At 44.1% G+C, this 22,383-nt stretch overlaps 1 protein-coding gene across 1 annotated transcript in view; it reads right to left on the bottom strand.

The window, feature by feature from the left end:
- The window catches only part of rassf5 (Ras association domain family member 5), a 48,135-nt gene that overhangs the window by 3,361 nt on the left and 22,391 nt on the right, over positions 1-22,383 (bottom strand). Inside the window, exons 3-4 of the mRNA XM_088640516.1 lie at positions 2,090-2,200; positions 360-630 (exon numbers count right to left, since the gene is read on the bottom strand). Coding sequence (XP_088496642.1) covers positions 360-630; positions 2,090-2,200 — 382 coding nt within the window. The remainder of the gene's footprint in view (positions 1-359; positions 631-2,089; positions 2,201-22,383) is intronic.

Below are 22,383 nucleotides of genomic sequence, written 5' to 3'. Positions count from 1 at the left end.
CCGTTTCCTCCTGTTCAGAAACACTGAGTTTCCCCTGGTCTATTCCAGATTGTCCCAAATCCTCCCCCACCTGGACAGACCACCAAGCAGTGATGCAGCAGGTATTCACAGTAGAGGACAACTACAATTCCTGTTCTGGAACTGAGGCAGGGCTTCTAAACCAAGGGCTGACAGTAAAAACTTTTCCTTTTTTTATTTTTAAACAGTGGGGATGAACCTGACTGGAGACAGTGAGGTATGAAAAAGAAAGATCAAATTGGACATTTTTCATAAATTGTAGACCTTTGTGTCGAATGTCATGTGTGCAGACTGGAATGACCGAGTCCAGGAAGGCTAAGAGAGGCTGAGTCTCCCCCTACCTTGGCCGTCGCGGTGCGTCTGTCGGTAAAGTGCGAATTTGCGTGGATTGTCGAGGACCATGAACTTCTTCAGCAGGCCCTGGATGACCTCACTGACTGTGGTGGTGCTGCTGATGTGCAGCTGCTTCACGGCGTCCAGCGGCAGGTAGAACGAGGTCTTCTGGTCAGAGCTGTCCGCCGTCCCGGCCCCGCCGCCCGCGGAGGACACCGTCACGGGCCGCCGCAGCTTCAGGTGCACCTTGACGAAGCCCGTGTACGTCTTGTCCTCGCCCTGCCGACAACAGAGCAGGCCCATCAGGGCAGGGAGAGGAGAGGGGCTCCCGGTCCCTCAGGCAAGAGAGGAGTGGGGCTCCCAGTCCCTCAGGGCAGGGAGAGGAGTAGGGCTCCCAGTCCCTCAGGCAAGAGAGGAGTGGGGCTCCCAGTCCCTCAGGGCAGGGAGAGGAGTAGGGCTCCCAGTCCCTCAGGCAAGAGAGGAGTGGGGCTCCCAGTCCCTCAGGGCAGGGAGAGGAGTAGGGCTCCCAGTCCCGCAGGCAAGAGAGGAGTGGGGCTCCCAGTCCCTCAGGGCAGGGAGAGGAGTAGGGCTCCCGGTCCCTCAGGCAAGAGAGAAGTGGGGCTCCCGGCCCCTCAGGAGAGAGAGAGGAGTGGGGGCACGTGGATACCATGCTTTCCAAAGCAGCGCAGACCACAGGTGAAAAATTTATTCATTCATTTTTTACCGTGGTCCAGCATTCTGCATAGGCAGGGGCACGTCTTTCATTTCTTAAACGTGCACTCAATAGTCTGTGATATGTGACAGCTTATCACACTCCTGGATGGGAGAAAGATCAGGATTACTGTTCTTTCAAAGATGGCAATTGTCCAGTCCAGAGCTCCTCAGCATCAGAAGCGCAAGGTCATTAGAGCGCCACCAACACAGAGGACACAGCCAGAGTGGTGCTCTGCTTCCCATTTCACTTCCTCTATGTGCTGCACAGGAGCAAGAAACAGGGCCCATCGGAGAACACAACACACCCCACCCCTCAGAGCCTGGAACAGTGGCAGTTTTATGGAAACCGTGTCCCAGATGCTGTGAGGCTCATTCTGCGCTGTTTATGGTGGAAAATGGATTACAGCATGAGGGCTGGGAGAGTTACTCTGCAATAAAACACTGAGTTCAGTCAATTAGTCTTCAGGGCTCCATCACACAAAATAGCTCTGCTGCAAAAATTAAAACACAAGAGCTCAGCTCGAGTGTCAGCATGCACACATGCACAGTGGAGTCCGTGCATCTTAGACACAGCACACAGCACTTTTGTCCTCCAAATGTATTTAGTTCTCCAGATGGAAGTTCCACATGGCTTTGAGCACAAGGCTCATTTATATGGTATCTCTTCACATCATCTGTGCAGTTCGCACCTTGAGCCCAATCTGTAACACTAAAGCAACACTGATGCTACAATGTTTCTTTCTAAGCTGTGCCGTTACTGCATATCGACAGCTGGCATTTTACTTAAAAACACCAGTGTTTTTAACATAGTGGAACTCCCCAAAATGCATTCGGACACATTGTAAGAAACGGTCAACCACTGTACTGGGTTTTAGTTTCACATTTATCTAGACGCCTATAGAAGTTCACCTCCTAGTCTATTCAAGATAGTCTGCATAAAGGATTCTGGTAAATTAGTGACGGTGATTATTACATTAATAGATAAAGAAAGTGAAATTTGTCAATATGAACATACGTTCCTTACCAGTTTCATTCCAACACATTCGGAAACCTTGGAGTTGTACTCCTTGATCTTGCTCCTGATCTCCTCCTCCGACAGAGCCTTTGGTTTTTCCTCCTCTTCCTTGGAGGCATTCTGAAACCCATGGAGCAAAAACAGGGTTCGGATTTAATACAAAGCATCAAACTCATGTCGCTCTGTTAAGTTTGTAACTTTGTAAGTGGCACATGTTGACACAATAACAGATCAACCCCTAAACTTCAACTTCAACTTTCCAATAATCTAAGAAAAAATAAACCCAAAATGAGGACTGTGCTAACTGCTTGGCTCACAGTTTGTGCAGGTTGGTACTGGTTACCTAGATGAACAGGAATCAAATTTGATTAACTATTTAAAGGGATATGTGCTGTGGCCAAACTGAGGAGAATGTAGACACAGGTGCTGGACATCCACTGACCAGCTCAAGGCGGCAATAATAATGGATGATGAATATATACTTTATATACTTGAAATATAAATTCAAGTATATTTTCACAGCAATGAGAGTGTGAGAGTATGAAAACAAGGGCATGGTTTGACTTATTTAGGGCTTCTCAACTTACTTGATAGGAGACATTAAATACACAGCACTGGAACTCTTTTCTTATAAACAGGGGAGTGAACTGGGTTAAGGAATTGTTGGATAACTGATGTGTGATATGAATTAACTCGGTTTACTAAAAAGCTATGAATGAGCACCAGAAGATAAACGCGGGTGATCAGAGGGATCCTGAAGCTGGACAGGCGTCCAATACCAGCTTTGAGCACAAAGATAAGCGACATATAAACCACAGAGTCCTATCCTAGTCCTAGCCAAATCTGTAACAGCACTTCATGACTGTCCCAGCTGCACAAACAATGGCTGAATCAAGCCTTCAGCTAGATGCTGTTCAAGTGATTTACAGGAGAAAGTAATGTATTGTTTCAGAACTTTTAACTCAGTAATTTATGTAACTGAAACCTCAGTAATCATAGTTAACTTAAGTTAAGCAATATAGCTTCTGCACCTCTTTTCCAAGGCTCGATACAGAACTAATGTGAAGAGCACAGTATCAGGGGGCTAGTGTATACTGAAAATAGGTGGTATTTAGCACATGGTGATTAGTCAGTGCTTTCAGAAAACGTTGCCTTTCAGCATCCCTAACAGTTCTCTTTCTTTGTTAAGACATTATTTCGATGTCACTGCGCAAGTGATGGCTGAATCAGTGGTACTACAACGCACACAACAAAGAAAGTGGTTATGTATAAAATCCGTCAAGGGCAGTCTCCTCTGATGTCGGTCTGAACCCAGGGGGAGGGCAGTGCATCTTGGAGTGACAGGAGTGGAGCGTTTGTGGCCAGACCCTGGCTGCTCTCTCTCCACACCTGTCACTCTGATTCCAGTAACCGTGGCAGCTCTCCCCTGAAGGGCTCAACGTGCGCACAGAAGATGATGCAGAAAGAGTAAACTCCAGCTCTGCAAAGGCTCTGCATGGGGCCAGTGTAACAATATCCCATGGGCATACAATGGTTTAAGAAAATGTTTCTTTTTTTAATACAGTAGCAAGTGGCATAGCCTCCTATAAACTGTAGAATTTCCCCACACGCCCTGGAAGGTCAAACCTCCTCCTGTATCTCTGGGGTTCACACAGCCTGCACATCACTGGAGCAGGGAGCCTCCTGGAGCAGCGCGACAAAGTAAAAGTAATCCAAAACACCTGTGCGCATCATTTTACACTCCGCAACATACAGTACGTCTCAACCGAAAAGATTTCTCTCTCTTTTAACAAATGTGTTTCGATTTCTGCTGAAGGGCCGAGAGCCGAGCTAAACTTCGCAGAACTGGACTGGAAATAAGGCAGAATAAAGGCTCCCACTCCCCGATTACTTGAAGAGTGAAGCTGCCCTTTTCAAAATAGTGCGTGTGACATCACAGCAACATGATGATCCCAGATCATAACAGTAAGAGAACATTTTTCAGCAGCCTGAAGGAGGTACCAGGGTAAAACGCATGTGAGTGTCTGGAAAACTGTGCAAGGCTTTGTGAATTTGAACCCTAATGACAATAGGTCAAGATGTAAAAACCGTGATCGAAAGCAAGGTGAACTTCCAGCCGCGATTTGTCAGTTTCTCCCCGGAACACTATGAGCTCCAAACCCCCTCTTCCTCCTGAGGTCCGGCCTGCTCTGATGCTCATCTGCGCCCCTGTCTCCAAAATCTATTTTTACATCTACATTTATTTCAAAGGATACATTTATTTCAAAGGAAGAATTTAATGTGCGAGCAACATGACATGTTCACATGGACCGTTGCTGGTGAAGTAATGACCGCTTCCAGATACTTGATTTTGTTTTTAGTTTAGCCATTCTTCACGTCTGAGTAGACTTCGGCAGGACAGGGCTTCGACAGCGGTATTTTGGGATTCCGGCTGCGCTTCCCGCTGCTGGGATAATTTAACAACCCATCATTTATTCATCATTAACCTCGCGCGCGGGCTGACCAGAGACATGAGTTATTTTCCGAGAAGTGTGGCAGCAAATCCGCTTTCCTTCCCAAGAGCAGAACATCCCTGCTTGAGGCTAATCGGTGCCATCTGAGGCCTGCGGAGCTTCAGTAAATTAACGGGAACGCAGAAACCAGACGACAGATGGCTAAACTGTCACGCGTCAGGGGGTCACAACATTTTTTTACCATTTTAATCCATATGTTTAATTATCCTAATCATTCCAAGGACTGTCTTGCAAGAAAAAAGAAAGAAAGAAGCAAAACCGTCCACCTAACTGTTGGTTTAAAGTCTGTTTTACAACCCAGAGACACTGAGTGGCTGTGAAAGAGCTGATAAAAACAATGAAATCAAGGCCTGTCATTCATTCACAGTGCTGTGTAACTGCAGGGGAGAGTTTTCAGCCAAACAGAAGTGATAACGTCAGGTCCGAGTGCCTGTTCTGTATGGAATGCACCATACAAAAGTGGAAAAGCTACGACAGCACTCAGGAGGGGGTACTGAGCATGGCAGCAGGCTGAAGGCCCCACACAACTCACAAAGACAGTGCTTGCAAACTTGGGTCCAGATCATGTGCAGAAATGCCCAAGTTTTCTTTCTCAGGCTAGAACTGAACAGGAGGTACAGTGAGGACAAGGGAGCTGTTATAGGGGGCAGGGATGGAGGAATCCCAATTTACATCTTCAGTTGCTGAGTTATGTCATCGGGTTTGAAGGGACACACAGTCAACTCGTATGTCTTCCAAGACACTCCCTCTGACACTTTCTGAAATAATTTTTTTCACTTCAAGTTCTGAAGTGCATTGCAGCTCCATTCACTGCTGTGACCCCAGTTCCTGATTTCATCTCTTAGCCCGAAACAATGTTTCAGAGTGGACGGGCAAGAGTGCGCCTGCAGGCGTGCCCGCTGACAGGCCCATGTGGGGCGGAGACACAGCACGACTACAGGTGGCGATTTGGGGAAGATGCGTCCCATGTCCCCCCCCCCAGCCTCCTCTCCGGGGCACTGCAGCATGCCTCACTCTCTCAGGGCCTCCCTCAGAGAAACCCCTGCACTCCGTGTGTGTGTGTGTGTGTGTGTGTGTGTGTGTGAGACCCCAGCCAGCCTCTCCTGTGTTAAATATACACGACCGCAAATTCCTGAACACACTTTGCTCCACAAACATAGAAAGTGTTTACTTCAGAAATAGACAAAAGGCGCGCGACTCCTGGAGAAGCGCGAGCTGGCTCTTTCCACCCGGCCCTCATACAGCACACGTCCAGCGGCAGCTGAGGGAGAGGTACAACACAGGCGCAGACAAGCAGAGAACTAACTCATGCCCTCGTCCTCTCACCCCGTGCAGCCCACTGGTACTAGGAAAGGTTTGGCCACAGACTACAGCTCGTCCACAGATTTATTTTCTCTTTTAATGCTGGCTGTCTGCTTCAGAAGGACTACAGACCTTCCGACATGGAGCACAGACCTTCTCAGGGCTCTCTAAATGGACGGCATTATAACTTGTATCCATTATCCAGATTATCCTGCCTGTCACAGAATAATGGGATAAACCTGTTGCCGTAGTGGGACCTTTACAAAATAGCCAAAGATCAATGCATAGCCGCAGACTTGCATGATACAGTATTACCACACTCCCATCAAACATATCGACTCTCTGTAGTGAAAACTAGATCACCCAGTTGTAAGCATCTTGAGCATAGAGCACAGCTTTCAGGGGTGGCCCCTAGATGGGAGTAAAGCCAATACTTGTTCATTTCTGCTGATAAAAACTCATCACTCTCTTCACTGGCATTAGTTAAAACCAGGCTTGCTGACGCAAAGGGGAAGAAGATCGAGAGGGAAAAGTGTTCAAAACACAATATTTCCATTTCCAGTGCTGTAAGTGGCATATGATGGAAACTTGCATAGTAGGAGGGTGGTCTTACATGTGTGACTGTCCTTCACTGTGCTTTTACCTTGGTTATACTCTAGAGCAGAACGGCACATGATTGCGGTATACTGCACAGTAATGAGGGCTGGTCACAGGCGTGGAATGTGCTTTCTAGTAGATGAGTTACAGATGTCAAACCTGCCTGACGGAGACAGAAATTCTCTCTCTTCGGGTTGCCCACAGAAACTCCAATTCAAGAAGAAATCAAACTTTCAAGCAAATTTCAAAAGCACTCAGTGCTTCCTGTGTTAGCTGTGACTGCTGTTAGGCAGCTCACGGCAGCAGAGAGAGGAACGGACACTGAGCCCTCTGGAACAATCTGGGGCTGCGTTTCCATTGTTCTCGCCTCAGGTGACGATTTCGGTCACAATCAACAAAGCGTAATCATCCGCCGCATCAGAGCGATCTGTCTTTCCAGGAAAGCTGAAAATGTATTTTCAGAATAATGTCTATTAATGTATTCTGTATTTTCAAAAGTGTCACAGCGGTGTTGTTTATTTTAGAAAGATAAGGGATGGTTTTTATTCCTTTTATTCCCTAAAGAAGGCATCAGTCTCGTTTCTTAAATTTCATCCATGAACATTTGATCATGGTTAAAGTAAAAAATGCTGTTTTTTGACTGTTGTTCCTGTTAAGATATTCAGCTTACGTTGGCCTCGATCCCTGTTTGGGCAGTTTTGCTCACAGAAGGAAAACAGCACCTCTTCTAAAGAATATCAGTGAAAGACCTAATCCTGCACATTATAAGAAAATGTCAATTTATCCCTTCATTCCATAACGTCATTTACCTTTTGTCAGAATAAAATCCTATTAGGCTGTATCCTTTTAGAGTTTTGAATGAGGCGCTGCATCAAAGCTATTCTATTTGTCAGCGTGAAATTAACTTCCGCAAGTTCCTTATTATCCTCTTAGTCCTGGACAGAGAAGACTCCTGCACTTGGGGCCCAGATCCAAGTATTCAAAATCCTCAAAAGCATCGACAAAGTCGATCTACTGGACTTCTTCAGTGAGTCATGAACCAGAGGACACAACTGGGAACCCACAGCAGGCACTTCTTCCCGTAAAGGGTTGTAGGAGTGTGGAACAAGCTACTCAGCCACGCTGTTGAAGTTTCTTTTAAGCACTCATAGGACCTAGATGAGCTGGGTGGCCTCCTCTGATCTGTAACTTTTCTTACGTTCTGTTAGGGCAAACCTTGTGCATCCATATCTGAAGAATTTAGGTGATGACACTCGTTCACATTGTAAGCTTAGAAAATGGGGAAATTAGGACTGGGGTTTCTGTGGTGGACAAAATATTTGATACAAATTTAGCTTATTCTGTCTCAACTGTGTGAAAAAGAGATATTGTAGCCATGTAGGAAGTGCTAGTCCTTCTTAAGTTCCACATTGTCACAGATCTGACGAGTAAACTTCCTGAAACATCACTCTGTGTGTGTGTGTGTGTGAGGGAACCTGAGCGCCCTGCGTGTTTGTAAAGTTGCAGAACAAAATGTGGGGTGGGGGGTGGGGAAGACACGAGAAAATAATTGTGTGTGCAGGTTTTGTATTTCTTAACCAGAAACAACGACCTCAACAACAGGAAAAAAAAACTTCATGGCGTGCATCCAATCAGGAGGCTTTCATCTGAGCTCTGAAGAGGAGCGAGCTGTTTGACAGATTGAGGACTGTGGCTAGGGCGCTGGCAGAACATAGAATACGCACTCACTCACTCAGAACAGGGTGTTAGACGAGCCTCAATCTGGGAACGGAAGCTCTTAACCAATGCCTCATTTCCTATTTTCACTTGCTGGTGATAAGGAGAGGCAGCAGTACAAGACTGCAGGGCCAGCGGCAGCTGCATCATCAAGACTGAGGGCTGCAGGATGAGGGCATTTCGCAAGTTACGGCTGTTACTTCTCTCAGAGGAGCTGGTGTTATGTTTGCCAGCTCTTTGACTCCAAAGCAAGTTGGGCACTTTTTACAAACCCCCATGTTGTTTTCTGGTGATTGACCGGGGTCACAGGGCTTATCATCTTGAGGGAAGGATCAGGTAAAAAGGTCAAGATTAGGTCCTCAGATTTGAGTTCAAAGAGAGGGAGCGCACACCTTCGCTGGCTACATGAAGCAAACTTTAAGCCTTCCGCTTGCCCACTGCTGTATAGTTATCGTAGCTAAAGAAAATAAATGAGGTTTCATCTTCAAGTTCCCTCTCTGTGTCACCTGAGCTACCCCATCTTTCCACAGTTCCTCTCGCCCCCTGCCTGATGCAGCACCCTGCCTGATTCCACCCTACAGCTGGCCCTCAAACCACAAGGCCCGAACCAGGCCTATGAAACAGTTGTCATAGCAACAAGCCTCCTGGTCTGTCAAGTCACTTCCTTTCCACATGACAATGAGGAAGGAAGAAAAGCAAATTTGCGTTATCGTGATGGATGGGGCTAGACAGCAAGGATTACCTGTGTACAGTACAAAACCACTATAAAATAAAAAGCCAGCTGGCATTTGGTGCAACACAACTGATGTTAAACAACAGATACTGTATTTGCAATTATAGGCCTGTAATATTTATGTATTCATTAGCAAACACTTGAATTTACCAGTTATGCCATTCCTGCTTGTTTTTCTTAGACCAGCTCCAGGCAATCACACTTTAATCAGTAAGAAAGGAGCAGTAATAATAACTGTGGGAGATCAATATCTTTGATTAATTGCCTCAACTTTCAAAGCAAATACTGTTGTTTCAAAATGCCTTAGTCTGTACATTCCCACTCACTGAACAACCATGACAACCTAATCTTTCTAACAAGCCTGTTGTCACTGTCTCTTAAACTGCGCCCCTTTAATGCCAGTGTGTCTGTTATTTATTTGTTCTCTCTGTGTACGTTACCTGGTAACAGGAGTACATCACTCTATGAATAATGAAAGTGCGCTTTTCAACAACAAGGAGGTTTTCTTTAATGTGTTTGTGTCCCTGTTCAACTCTACTGTGTGTCATGTACAGAACAAAGGGGTGTGCCACCTCCTGCCATTATTCACGTTAGTCCAAATTTAGGGGCCACATCAAACTCCAGTTTTGGGCTGAACACGGGGCACAGAATTTGGGCAGGTGTATCATTCACAGCACACAGACCAGGGGCCACACAATCCAGGCTTTAGTTTAAAAGAGAAGCATGATATTGAGGTATGACTGTGCTGACACATTACAGCCGTGATGACTGTTTCTAGAAACAAAAAAAGTACAGGAACATAAGACTGGTTAGCAAAAGCATTTCTTAAACTTGTAAAGTTCTAGACATTTGAATATGGGACAAACTACCCAGCCATGTTGTTGAATGCCAGCGTCTTGGTTGGATGAGATCCTCAGATTAAGTAACTATTAACTACCAAGCAAGCTACTGTAGATGGGCTGTGTGACCTCCTCTCTTTTGCAACCTTTCTTGTGTTCTTAAAACAGAAATCAGAAAGAGAAATGATCTGTGTGCCTTTGAGAGACCTTTACGCTCTGACAACTTTCCCTCACAGTGTCTCAAACAAATTGTGTTTACAGCAGTAAGTTCACCTGGTGACCTCTATTAGCAGTGTATAATCCCTGCCACAATGAAATATCCGTGCAGTAAAAGTGTAATAAAGAGAGCTGTCTTGCTGCTACAGTATATGACGTGGTACAGTTTAACACACTCCAGTGGGGAGGGAAACACGTTAAGACTGCTCCCGAAGTGCACTCCCTATAGTGTGTATGGTAAACATACTCATGACTCATTAGGACACATTATTTATATAATATCAGCATGAAATTATATGGAAGATCATTTTCCATCAGATTTTCACCATAAAGCTGCTACTGCAACATTCTTGTATGCACTCAGAAACATGCATGACTGTTACCATTGTCATATATGGAAATGTTCATACTGAGGGACACTCACATCTGTGACAGGTTGTTCCAATACACACTGTCAATATGGGAATCGCTCATTAGCCACTAGCCATCTTCAGAAGAGGCTCCAAATTAAACTTTAGTAATTGGCTTAATTTAAATGTTAACTACAGGAGGATTTGGTCTGTATTTCCCCTTGAGCAGTCATTACCCTGGCCTGATTTTACACTGTATTCATCTATAAAGAGGAACTGCAGCAACGGAGAAGCCAAGTTCCTCTGCAAGCCGAACAATGCAGCTTTCACAAAACACACAGAGAACTGTGCTTGACTGAAACTTGAATTTCTTCCACTTCTGATCCCCATCCCCATGTGCAAGATACACCTGGGCATAACTTCATGACTTTGTGGTTAGGATTGTTCTAACTGCTCTGACCAATAATTTAAAATGACAATTTTCCATTATCTCGCTTTGCGGAAAAGACAATTATACTAATCACTTTTTTTTATTTGCAGAGCAAATCTGTCTTGAAGTATTAGCAGTTTTCAGATATCCTCCAGATGTGTGTCAACCTAGCGATCTAAATTTTTTTTCAAAGACACATTTTGACAACACCAATACATTATGTATTTCTCCAGTCTATATTTTTCTAACCAAAATGTAATAGGGAGATGCATTAGAGCTTATAATAGGTCCATACATTTTCCATTTATAGTCAAAGGATAAAGAAAGAATGCAATTACATGTAGCACTAGACTTCAGAAAACCACAGACTGTCTGTATAGCAATATGCACCTGCCTTTGTACACAGTAGACTCAGTACCAGCTACTGTACTGTATGTGCATACTGTATTGAGCAGTCCATGGAATAAAAAGGTAAGAAACCTGGACCTACAGTACTTACAAAACACCAACCCATACAATACTGAATCAAAGGCAGACTTTGGTTATGAAAAGGCATTTGGGATTTGAACATCTAAAACATGTATTCAGGGACACCTGCAGTTGTACTGTCCAAGACACACTGCCTGCATGTCTGAAGCTCCCATTGAAGGCAGCTGTCTTGTCAACACCTGGACTTGATCCCTCCAAGAATGTGATGAATAGAAACACAGCTTGGGTGTGTTTCACTGGCATGATTTCGAGACAGCACTGCATGAGATTATTGCTCAGTCAGGGGTCCTGTTAAATCTGGAATTGGCTTATCCGTTTATCCAGTTTTTCATCCTTTTTTGGAGACTTCACAAAATCGGGAGTGTGATCCAGAGGGTTCTGGGTTTAAATCTTGGCTGGAACACAGTTATTCCTTAGAAAAGGCACTTGGATCACATTGCATCTGCTGTATCACCATTGTATTACCTGACTGCTGGTCACCATTGTAAAAGTGTAAAACTTGCTCTCTGTTGAGTTTTCTAGTTAAATAAAGGACTAAATAATTTTGAGTGCATTGTTTTCATGAAAGTAGGAAAACAATAAATCAAACAAAACAAGTGTTTAAAATTAAATTAATGTTTTTTGTTTAAAGAAAATTATGATATAAAGTAATTTTGGGACTCATGAATCCATGAATCACTAAACGGTAAAGACCACGAACATACAAGTACTTTTCTTTTTGACTATAAAACTATTGACAATTGCTTGATTTATAAAAATAACATTCTCCATTCTATTAAGAGTCAGTGTACTCTGGAACAGGCTGATGTTTGACTGGGTGACTGCAAGTCATTCAAAAGACACAGGAGCATAAACAGCAGATTCAAGTGCTACAGTGCTTTGCAGAAACAATGCAGCACACTCAGTTCAAGGGCATGGTTACTGAAGCCTGCAAATTGTGCCCAAAGTTCAGGGCCGGCTTCATTGCATCACCTCCCTCCCAGTCCACACCCGTTGATAAGAAACTATTAAAAACAAGGCTAACCTGTTGTGTTTGCTGGTTTGCCCATCTATTAAAGAGCTCTTTACTTCCACCTTCTTTCCTGATATGCACTTTTAAACCTCAGTTAAAAATACGAACAGGCTTCTTCAAGTCAAATGTGACCATTGCAAGGCAGAGGTACTGCAGGTTAACTAAAAATAAAACTGTAAAACAACTGCAGGATGACATATCTCAGACAGTTTTCAACAAAGTTATTCGGCTCCCCGAGGCTTGTTTTTTTTTTTTGGCATGAGCTTGATTAATGAATTAGGTTAATTAAGTCATTGAAAACTGGAAGATGTGTGCAGGGTATCTGTGTCAGGTCTGTTTCTGAAGCTTTCTGGTACAGTGCCCTCTTCTCACAGCTCTAGAAAGCCCAGAAATCAGTGTTCTGATTAGCCCAACGCCATTATTTCCAGACCCGAGCCACATCAGCTCATGGGGCCAGAGATCATCCTGGGATCTGTAGTGTGAAGCGGTCATCAGAGAGCACATGACTCCCCCCTGGATGGGACACCAGTCCATCACAAGACCTAGTCCCCTTGGAAGTGCTGGTTCCCAGCTATATTGGGTGGGCTGCAGCAATCAGGGTGAGGTGCCTCACTCGAGCTACAGCAGCAGACTCTATACAAGGGGACTTGACCAACCAGTGCAGCTTGCTCTGCAATTGTGTTCCAGTGCCCTTAATGCCACAAGAGCATAAGAAAATTTAATGTCAAATACAGGCTGTTCAGCCTGCAAAAACCTGCAAAATGACTTAATTGCAACACCAGTCTGAACACTGAAAGGTCCCAGTCTGTTAACCTCAATACCAGTTATCTTTAAATGTTATCCTACCCACTGTTTGTATAAGAGGTTTTTATTCTTTACTATCAACAGCTATTTAGACTCGCAGTCTCAGCAGACAGCTGTTGTGAGACCTGTCAGAGGTGATAATAACAATAGTGTGTATGTGCTTTGGTTTTTAAATGAGGATGTGTGACTTTTTACAAAGCCAGGGCTACGAATTAGGCTCAGTGCTCCTTCACTGTGGGATCACAGCCCCCTGGAGAGAAAAGGCCATGATCACGAGTCCCTGTTGAGACGGACTCAGGGCGTGTTTGAAGGAGGAAATGTTGGGTTGGGCTGGGGATTGACTGCTGATGGCATGGTGGCAAAAATCCAGATGGTAGAGGGGGACAAACACAAACGTCAAGTCGGTTTTCCGGAGAGCCTGCAATAACGCTGCTGCTCGGTTTCAAAACGGCCCCCAACACACAATACAAGAAGGCGTAAAAAACTCCAGCACAGACAGATCTTCGCCCCCCACACTTTCTCTTCCGGAACAGGAAAACCCAGCTGTCTTGTACACAGCGGTGGGCAGAGGGAATTTAGGTCACGTCTACTGTAAATGTTTTTCACACTGATTGAAGACAAACGTTTCAGTATTTCGGAATCCATACAGCAGTGGAAAATTGATTACAGGTGTCAGTGCTAACGGTGGCGAGGCAACAGAACAAAAATACTACTTTTCGTAGATGAAAATGAACTTCCCTGCCACAATGCTCCATTTTTTTTTTTAATGCTAGCTGCCGAGCCTTGCAATCCTTCCTGGAAGTTAGTGAGTTAGTGAATGCTAGAAGGCTCCAACTCCCATGATCGCTACCCCTATTGGACACCGAATTACACAACAAGCATGTGTCTGTGTGTGTTTGAGAGCCTTCGGCCAGGACACTACCAGCTCGCAGACCCAGAGAACAGCCAAGGCCTCCAAAGAGGGGCTGCAGGTTCTGTGTCCATCAGCCAGCCTTTCCTTCCTTTATTGCACACGGAGGCATCAGAGAGGCACTCTGGAGTCTGACAGAAAGTTAGGCAGCCATGTAACAACAGTATTTTAATTCAATTCAAACTTCATTATCCCATCGGGGAAATCTGTTACAAGTCCAAACAAAAGTACAACAAAACCAAACACCACCAAAAAAGAGTTCAGAACCACGGTATATGGGCTTGATCAACCCTGGCCACAGGGAGACAGTTACAAGACACCCCTGCAGTAGACAAGCAACATTCATTGCAACAACACGGTTTCCCATGGCTTCCTGTGAGTGGCATCATGCTTCTGAAACCTATTCTGCTTTCGCCACAATAATGTGTCCAAACGGAAACTGTCTTGCATGACTGGTGTGAGCTAATAAGGAGGGAAGAGGTGAGAGCAGGGGACCTCACTGCATGAGGGAGCTCGGTTCTCTTCCTGGCTCTGCTGCTTATACTACGGCTATAACTCTTTTAAATCAGGCTTTTCATCCATTCTCCACCTAAAAATATTTTAAGTGCTCTTATAGCATGGCTGAGGCGACAGAAACAAGCGCATCAATGGGCATGATGCGGATGTGCTCATGCAGATCAAGGGGAGCTTTCCCCTCTGTGCTCTTGAAACCAGAACAACGCACATGCTTGCAGAAACCAAATTCCAGTTACGAGTTTCTAGTGCCTTAAAAAAAGATCGGCAATCTCTGAAACACTGCCCCTCGTATCCCTTCGCTTGTGTCTTTCCCTGGAGCACGTTCACACCTGAATTGGTCTTGGCCTGTGGAATGAGATGTTCCTGTGAAAAGCAGACAACCCCCCATCCATCAGTTTACCGGCTGAGGCGTCACTGTGCTGTACTTTCCCAATGCTGACTCTAACTCCTGTCATCTTAGCAGAGCATATTTCTAATTGACAAGGTTTATAAGCAAAACAGGTAAAAAACTAATCACTGGCTTTCAGGATAAGAAAGGGGCAACTAAAAATTGAGCTTCCCGAGTTTCCGCACGCTTGTTTCATCTAGAAGGCCATCAAGAAAATGAGTCACTAGAGAGAGCAAAACAGTTTTTTTTTTAAGAAAAAGGACAAAGGAAGAGGAAGTAATCTTGAACATTCTGCATCCTTGTTCAAAGCCGTTCAAGATTTCCGGCCGTCTCTGCCTTCAGAGTCTCAAAACTGTCCACCGATTGTTCAGACTGACCCAGAATCCTTCAGCGCATTAGCACGTGGTTAATGAAGGAATGGCCAGTGCGTGAGGTTTTGGAAATAAAAACTCACACAGGACCATGCTGGTTGGCTATATATGGAAACAGATTCACAGTTATGGCCCATCAGCTGTGCCAAGATTAGCAAAAATGGCTGTTGTCACAGGTTGTGATCAGGAGTGCTTATGCACACCACTAATACACCAATCTGCTCATCACATGCTGATGATATTAGAAGCTATAAGCAAGAGACAGTTACAGGTTGCAGCACAAATCAAACATAAGAAAAAGTCCACTTGAAATGACTTCAATTGTAATATTTAACAGTTTAAATTCTCACCCAAAAATATAAAATATACATATTTCATAGTAAATGTATATATAGAATGATACATATTTGTCCGGAAAAAGATTCTTAATACCAAAGGTAGGTTTTCCTGTTAGTCTCTGTCACTCATACTCTCTCCACCATGTAACACTTTTTAAACCAAGCTAAAAAACTTAGCAGTACAGTATATTATATGAAGTTTACTTCTGAGTAGAATGAATAAAAAATGCTTGCTTGTTTGTCTTTAAAAAAATCACTATACTACACAAGTGCTTATGTTTGCTTTTCAAAAGGCAGACCTCTTTCACCCTGAGAAGCTGCGTTTGCAAACATTTCTAAGAACCTAAGGAAACTTCGAGATGTTTGCAGGTTCTCGGAGGCTATCCGCACGTGTCGCGTGTTTTTCGACCCCGGGAAGGGGCAAGCGGTTTCTTTGGGGAGGGCATGCAGTTTCTCTGAAACGTTACCTTGGCTCCTTGCTTGGACTGGCGAAAGAAGGTGGTCTTGGCTGTGAAGAAACAGTCTTCAAGGTCTTCGTCCAGACTGCAGTATCCACTGCTCATGCTGTTACTCCCGGTCATTGAAGAGGAAGGGTGAAGCCAGCATGCTAATTTAAAGACAGACCAGCCTTGTGTCAAGAATCTCTGCCCTTCATGGGACGTATGTCCAAGAGATAAAAGAGAGAACAGAGGCCAGTCCAAAACAAATCTGTTTTTCCTTTCTTTCCTTCTTTATAATCTTCTCTCCTCCAAACCCGCTGCACATGTATATGTATTTCTATCTTAGCAGCAGGTCATCAAGCACACATCATGGAGAGTTGACAGAGATATTCTCAGAAACAGATCCACTCAGTGCTGCACCTGTCTCTGCAGCCTGTGACTGCCCTCCATCATTCACGTTTCCTGCCGGGCAGATCTGACGTATGGCGTTCACACCCAGGACCAACTTGACTAGGGCCGCGATCTTCAGGCTGTGGTACCGCAGGGATTGTCAGGGATTGAATCAGAGCTCATTCTCGGAGTGCTCCAGCTCCAGGCTGCTGTCCACGAGGCTGGCTGGTGATTCCCTTGACATGTCGTACAACAGATCCCACAGTACCGGAGAGATGGACTTTGGAGTCGTCCTGCATGTGAAGTGGACACCACTCTTTCTGCTGCGGTCCTTGGCAGTAACTGCACCAGCTGCGCGGCTACAAGCAAAATCCAGCCTCTTCCTGCTGCTCTTTCATAATTTCTGTACAGCGAGATAAGCGGGCTGCACCTCCTCTCTCTCTCTCTCACTCACCCATCTGTGGTTTCATCTGATCTGCTAAACTGCCTATGAGCTCGCCTGTGAGCTGACAAACACATGCCTCGCCCCTCCTCCTCCCCTTTTTCCTGCAGAAGGCTGCTCTCAGCGCAGCCTTCACCACTTCCTCTGCAAAAAAGAAAAGGTTTCAGAATCTGCATACGATGTCATGTCTAACCCTGCAATATCTAAGAGCACGACCGTTAAAAAAAAACTGAACATAAAGGAACTACAAAAAGGGCTGGAATCTCACATGAACTCAGAAATGAATTCCGGACTAACATTAATAGCAATTCCGATCACATACCACCTAATTAATAATATATAATTAACATTCCAAATTTAGAAAGATGAAGGTAGTTCTGGATTTATTTTAATGTGAGTGATCCTAGAGCCTCTCTGATCGCAATACAGAAATGGTTTCTGGATTTTGACCCACCCTTAGCAGGACTTTGTGTACAAAACGCATGGGCAGTTCACACAGGAACCAGCTTCACAGAACGCAGGTCTGCCTGGTGGAAAGAGTGATCAAACTGTGATAAAGGGAAAGAGAACGACACACTGCACCAGCGAGCAGCAGGAAAGAGTGTCCAGTCACTCGCACTACGCGCACAACCGGGTGTAGAAATTCTACTGGGAAACAGAATGTGGCCAAATTCAACATGGCATTGCAACAGACACGTGTGGATTGTTCATGCGGAGTCCTTGTGCCCTCTCAAAAGGCTTTGAAACAACAATCAAATCACTTGTAGGCAAGTCGAGCCAAGGTAAAAAAAAAAACCGCTCTTGCCAAATTACCAGTTCTTCTGTTCTCTCTCTTGTACACGCTGCAGCATATTGTAAAGAAAAGTCAACTTCTAAGACACAGCGCAGCTGCGGGTTACAGGAAAGACAAGGTTGAGAAGAATGATGCCTGTAAGGCAGCAGAGCGTCAGCACGCCTGGTCAACCGAATGTACAAAGGGTTAATGAGCGATTGACTACCAAGCACCGCACCAGCCTCTGGGATCTGGAGCTGTGACCTGGGACCATCAACTCTGCAGGACAGCTCATGGTGTTTTCAGCACACTCAGCTAGTGAGAAAAGCAATATGTCCCCTCAGTCCCAATGACTGGAACAAACTGCCCAGCCATGCTGTTGAGGCCGGTATACTTGAACACTTCTGTAATTGGAAAAGACCCTCGGATCAATTAGCGACTTGCACCTGAGAGAGCAGGACAAGCTGAATGACCTTCTCTCATCTGTAACCTCTCATCTGTCCTTGTTGATTCCTGTGCAATTAATCCTTACAGAGTATACCGAGCCCATTTTTAAATTCCTGTCTGGGAATCTCTCTTGATCAGGATCTGGGTGTCTCAAAGTGCTGTGATTAAAGCACAGGCAGTATTTTTTGTATTTAATACCGAAAGCAAGAGTAAGTCTAAATTTTGATGGTGGTGCTGTTATGACTTTATAACGGTACAGTACATTAATATGTATGAGTTGTTTTAACATTAATCTTTTCTCCGTCTCAGAAGTACCCGAGTTGCCTTGTATATATGTCAGAACTGGCCTTCTTTTTTAAAATAAACTTTCTTCTTTTTTAAAATATATTTTTAAGCTAATTAAGTAGGAGAATACAGTTTTTCCGACAATCACAAGTCGAATATACAGTATTCAGTACATTTCTGTATAGACAGTATTACAGTATATTATTATATATATAGTATGTTTTGTTTTAGTCGAATATATTTTGTAGGGTCTTAAGAGTAAAACAGATTAAAAAAATAAAATTAATATTATAAACCAGTATCCCTCACCATTTTGAAGCGACCTTTACAGAGTTTTATCCTTTTTTAAATTAAATATTTTGTGTCCTGGTCTCTTATTTGCCTTGGCAGTACAGTCTTGATTTTTACAAAATATAGGCTCATACTCCAGCTCAGCTTAAAGACCTGAAGAAAGTAAGCAAAGCTTTTAAACAGGTAATCTCCTTTAAATACCAGAGTTTTAAGCCCTCGAGAGGCTGTTTAGTCATAGGGTAATTAAATTTTCATGGACGTAGCATTTTAAAGCAGCATGAGTTATTTTTTCTTTGCAAAAGACCAAAGTACATTCAGAAATACTGGTGTCTCTCAGGGGGTTGATTCAGTTAACTGGGTAGCTCAGCCTTAAAACCCAGATTCCATTACAGGAGAGATTCTGGACAAGATTTTATAAACTATACCCCACGTCTGTTCTTTTGACAAATTACATGGCTCTTCAGTATTTGGTATTTATAATCATCAATCTGAAAAGTAATCATCGAAAAAGGAGCTTACTTCCCCGCTGAGGAATTACAGAAAGGTCAGAGAAGGGCTCTTTCCTGAATATCCAGGTCCAATGATGTTTACTTATGAACCAAACCAAGCCAGGAGGAACTGTGGGGAATGAAGCTAAAGAAGTGGGCACGCTAACTCGATCGCTCTTACATGGCATTTCAGCACAAAACCATACAGACACCCGATCTCTGGGCCTAGGCATTGCTTTCCAGATACCAATACCAGCGGAGTATCACAGAGGCTCATCTGAACATTGCTTGAAACTCTGCTCCCCGGATCATGGATCACCCCCAACTTAATAATTAAACCTGTTCATTCCTTCCCATGAGGAAACAGGAAGCAAGAAAGGTAGTCAAGCACATGCAAGCCTGTCCAGCAACCGCCTGGCCAGACAAGCAGGTAATGAGGACCCTGGAGGTGGTTGTAAAGTGAACGTGGATGCTCCTTCTGCTTCTGCAGCTTTAAAATACAAACACTTTGGGGGAAGGAAAGCAAAAATAAAACTACTAAAGTGAGCTGCTGCTGTGCTTTCAAGCGTGAAATAAATTGTGGGCCCAGTTTTAGATAATTGGCAGCAACTGGATTCTGTCTCCAGAGTCTGCAGAAGATAAGCAATTAAAATAAAACCCCAAGAGCTTAGTCCTCCTTTTCAGGAAAATGTTAATATACTTATTACTGGACTTGTAGGATTTGTGCACGGGGAGACTGCAAAGAGGATTTTCTTGCATGATTCATATTAATGTTAAAACCCTGAACTGGAAATGAAATCGCAGGCAAGCTACTGCAAACTCTATAAGAATGATGGCAGGGTAACACCTCCAGGCAGATCATGCTCATTTTTCTTCTTATTTTTTCTGAACCTTACATTGAGAAAATCTGAACATTTAACGTCCTGGGAACCTGTGAACAATGGCAACCCCACCCTAAGAGCTAGTCCCAGTTCCTCTGTCTCTCTTTTTCTACTTAAGGATCTTGAGGGATTTCCTTGTAATGTCTCTGTCAAGCCAACGACAGTTCAAGGAAGCCCTCAGTTTCCTGGATGCTCAGGACCTCCAGCATAGCCACATGCTATTGTGACAACCACTTTGCTCATTCCATAATTTTAGCCAAGACTTGTTAATAATTCAGCTCAGCTGTAACCCTATACAGCACAACCCGAAGTGCACCACAACAGTTTGCACACTGACTATACAAATGAAGACTCATTGTTAGAGCAGCTATTATCCCAAAACAATATTATTGCAGGGTTTAAAATGCTGCCTATCCAGAAGCCGGACACGTTCTAAATTCTAAACACCTGGACCAATGCCACCATTAAAGCAGATCATAGGTTCAATGAAGTAGTTCAGAAATCATCTGAAACGAAAACCTCAGCATCCAATGACCTGAGCTTAACATCCCTGAATTAATTGACCCAGTTTATTCAACCATTAGTCAACCTGCTGGGCTGTGGCTCTGGGTCGTAGAGGAAACTCTCACAGGGCTGCCTGCTTCAAGAGTGGTTTTACATGTTAAAATCAGGTTGCAGTTGGGGCCTCGTCCCTGTGTTGCTCTCTCAGCCAGAGAGAGCAGGGGGAATTCAAGCTACAGGGTGTGACTCTCCAAGTCACTGTACCCCGTTTCAAAGCTCACAGGGCAGGCCGCAGAGCTAGATAAAGGCCTCCTCTCTCAGCATGGCACAGCGTGAGGCCACGTCCTGCAGTGGGTCTGGGAGGAGGACTGACAGGGAGCCGCAGATATCTGTGCCGACGGCGTGATTATCAGTCAGCGCCTTGTCACTCTCAGTCAGAAATACTCCACAAACAGGCAGATTTCTGCTCAGACGGTTTTCAGTGCACGTGCGTGTGTGTCACTTCAGACGTGCATGCGCATGAGAGAGAGAGGGTGCCGGCATGTGTTGTGCAAAAGAGGAAGCAAAACAGCCATTTGCAATGGGGGTATGGACTTTGCTTCTGTTTAAAACAACACTTTCGACTGAGCACACGAAACAGGAAATGCCAGAGAGCTGCAGTTCTCTGATCTACACTCTAGGTCATTAACTGGAGCCTCCCCACCTGCCATTTTCAGCAGTAGGAAGATAGGAAGGCAAGCTCATTGTTGTTTGTTGTGTAATAGAGGTTTTTTTTTGCCACTTTATAAATAGATTGTTTTAGTTTGTGTGTTAATAAAAAAAGTTTTTTTAAAGAACAACGTTTGACAGTAGTCTGTACAGTATATCACATTTACTACATAATAATTTTACAACATAAAAACACTTACAGCAAAGCTGCAAGGGATGCAAAATATATTCAGCAATATGCTGAGTTGAAGACAATAGTGATTTGTCTTTTTATTTTAATGGCTGCCTAAAAGGAGTAAGGAAAGTGTCTTGATGGCACTTTGTGGGCAGCTTAAGGGGGTTTTACTGGATGATGGGCATCAAGGAAATTTTCTCAAAATGTTCTGGACTTTCTGAAGGTTGTTTCTGAAGGACTTTCTGTAAAATACACAGGTCTTCTAACACAAACACTGCTTATGCTAAAGGGTGAGGGATGGAGCGACTGAGAAGTTAAACAGGAGGGGTGGCCGCGACAGTTACTGAAACTGACAAAGCGGAACTTCAGAACGCAGACGCCTTCAGAAAAGCCCGCTAGCCGAGAGGCGCTCTGCCGAAGCCGTTACGATGCTTGGGAACTGTAACACACATCCTTGTTAGGAAGACCGTGTGTCATACAAACACAATAGATCAGAAATACCGTCATCGAAAGGATGATCTACAGATGTTTATAGAGGACAATAAGAACAAATAGAACAATTAATGGGCAAAAAGCAGTTTCCTATGATAAAATCACTTTTACCATTATACCTGGCTAGAAATATTGCCACCTGGCTGTTACAAGAAACAAACAGCAGGCTAGAGACAAGAACAACATTTAAGATACATTTATTGAATATGTTCCTCTCTGACACTCAACGTTTAAAGGAAGACAAGGACCAACACAACAACCCCTTGCCATAACACTTTGTTCTCTAAAAGCATTAAATGTTAAATGCTTAGCTGTTAATCTTTTGTTTTATAGAGATGTAATCGTGAGGCTGCATTTCGCTATTTTTAAAACATGCATTATGAAGTATTGGTTTAGTAAGCTAATAGCTTCAAAATCCTCCTAAATCCCTTTCCAGACGCATTTCAGCCGATTGACGTTTTCTGTGG

Source organism: Lepisosteus platostomus, chromosome 7 (genome assembly GCF_059453375.1).
Source record: "Lepisosteus platostomus isolate fLepPlt1 chromosome 7, fLepPlt1.hap1, whole genome shotgun sequence".
Lineage (NCBI taxonomy): Eukaryota > Metazoa > Chordata > Actinopteri > Semionotiformes > Lepisosteidae > Lepisosteus > Lepisosteus platostomus.
The sequence above is the reverse complement of the archived record's forward strand: the minus strand, read 5'-3'. Positions and strand labels throughout refer to the sequence as shown.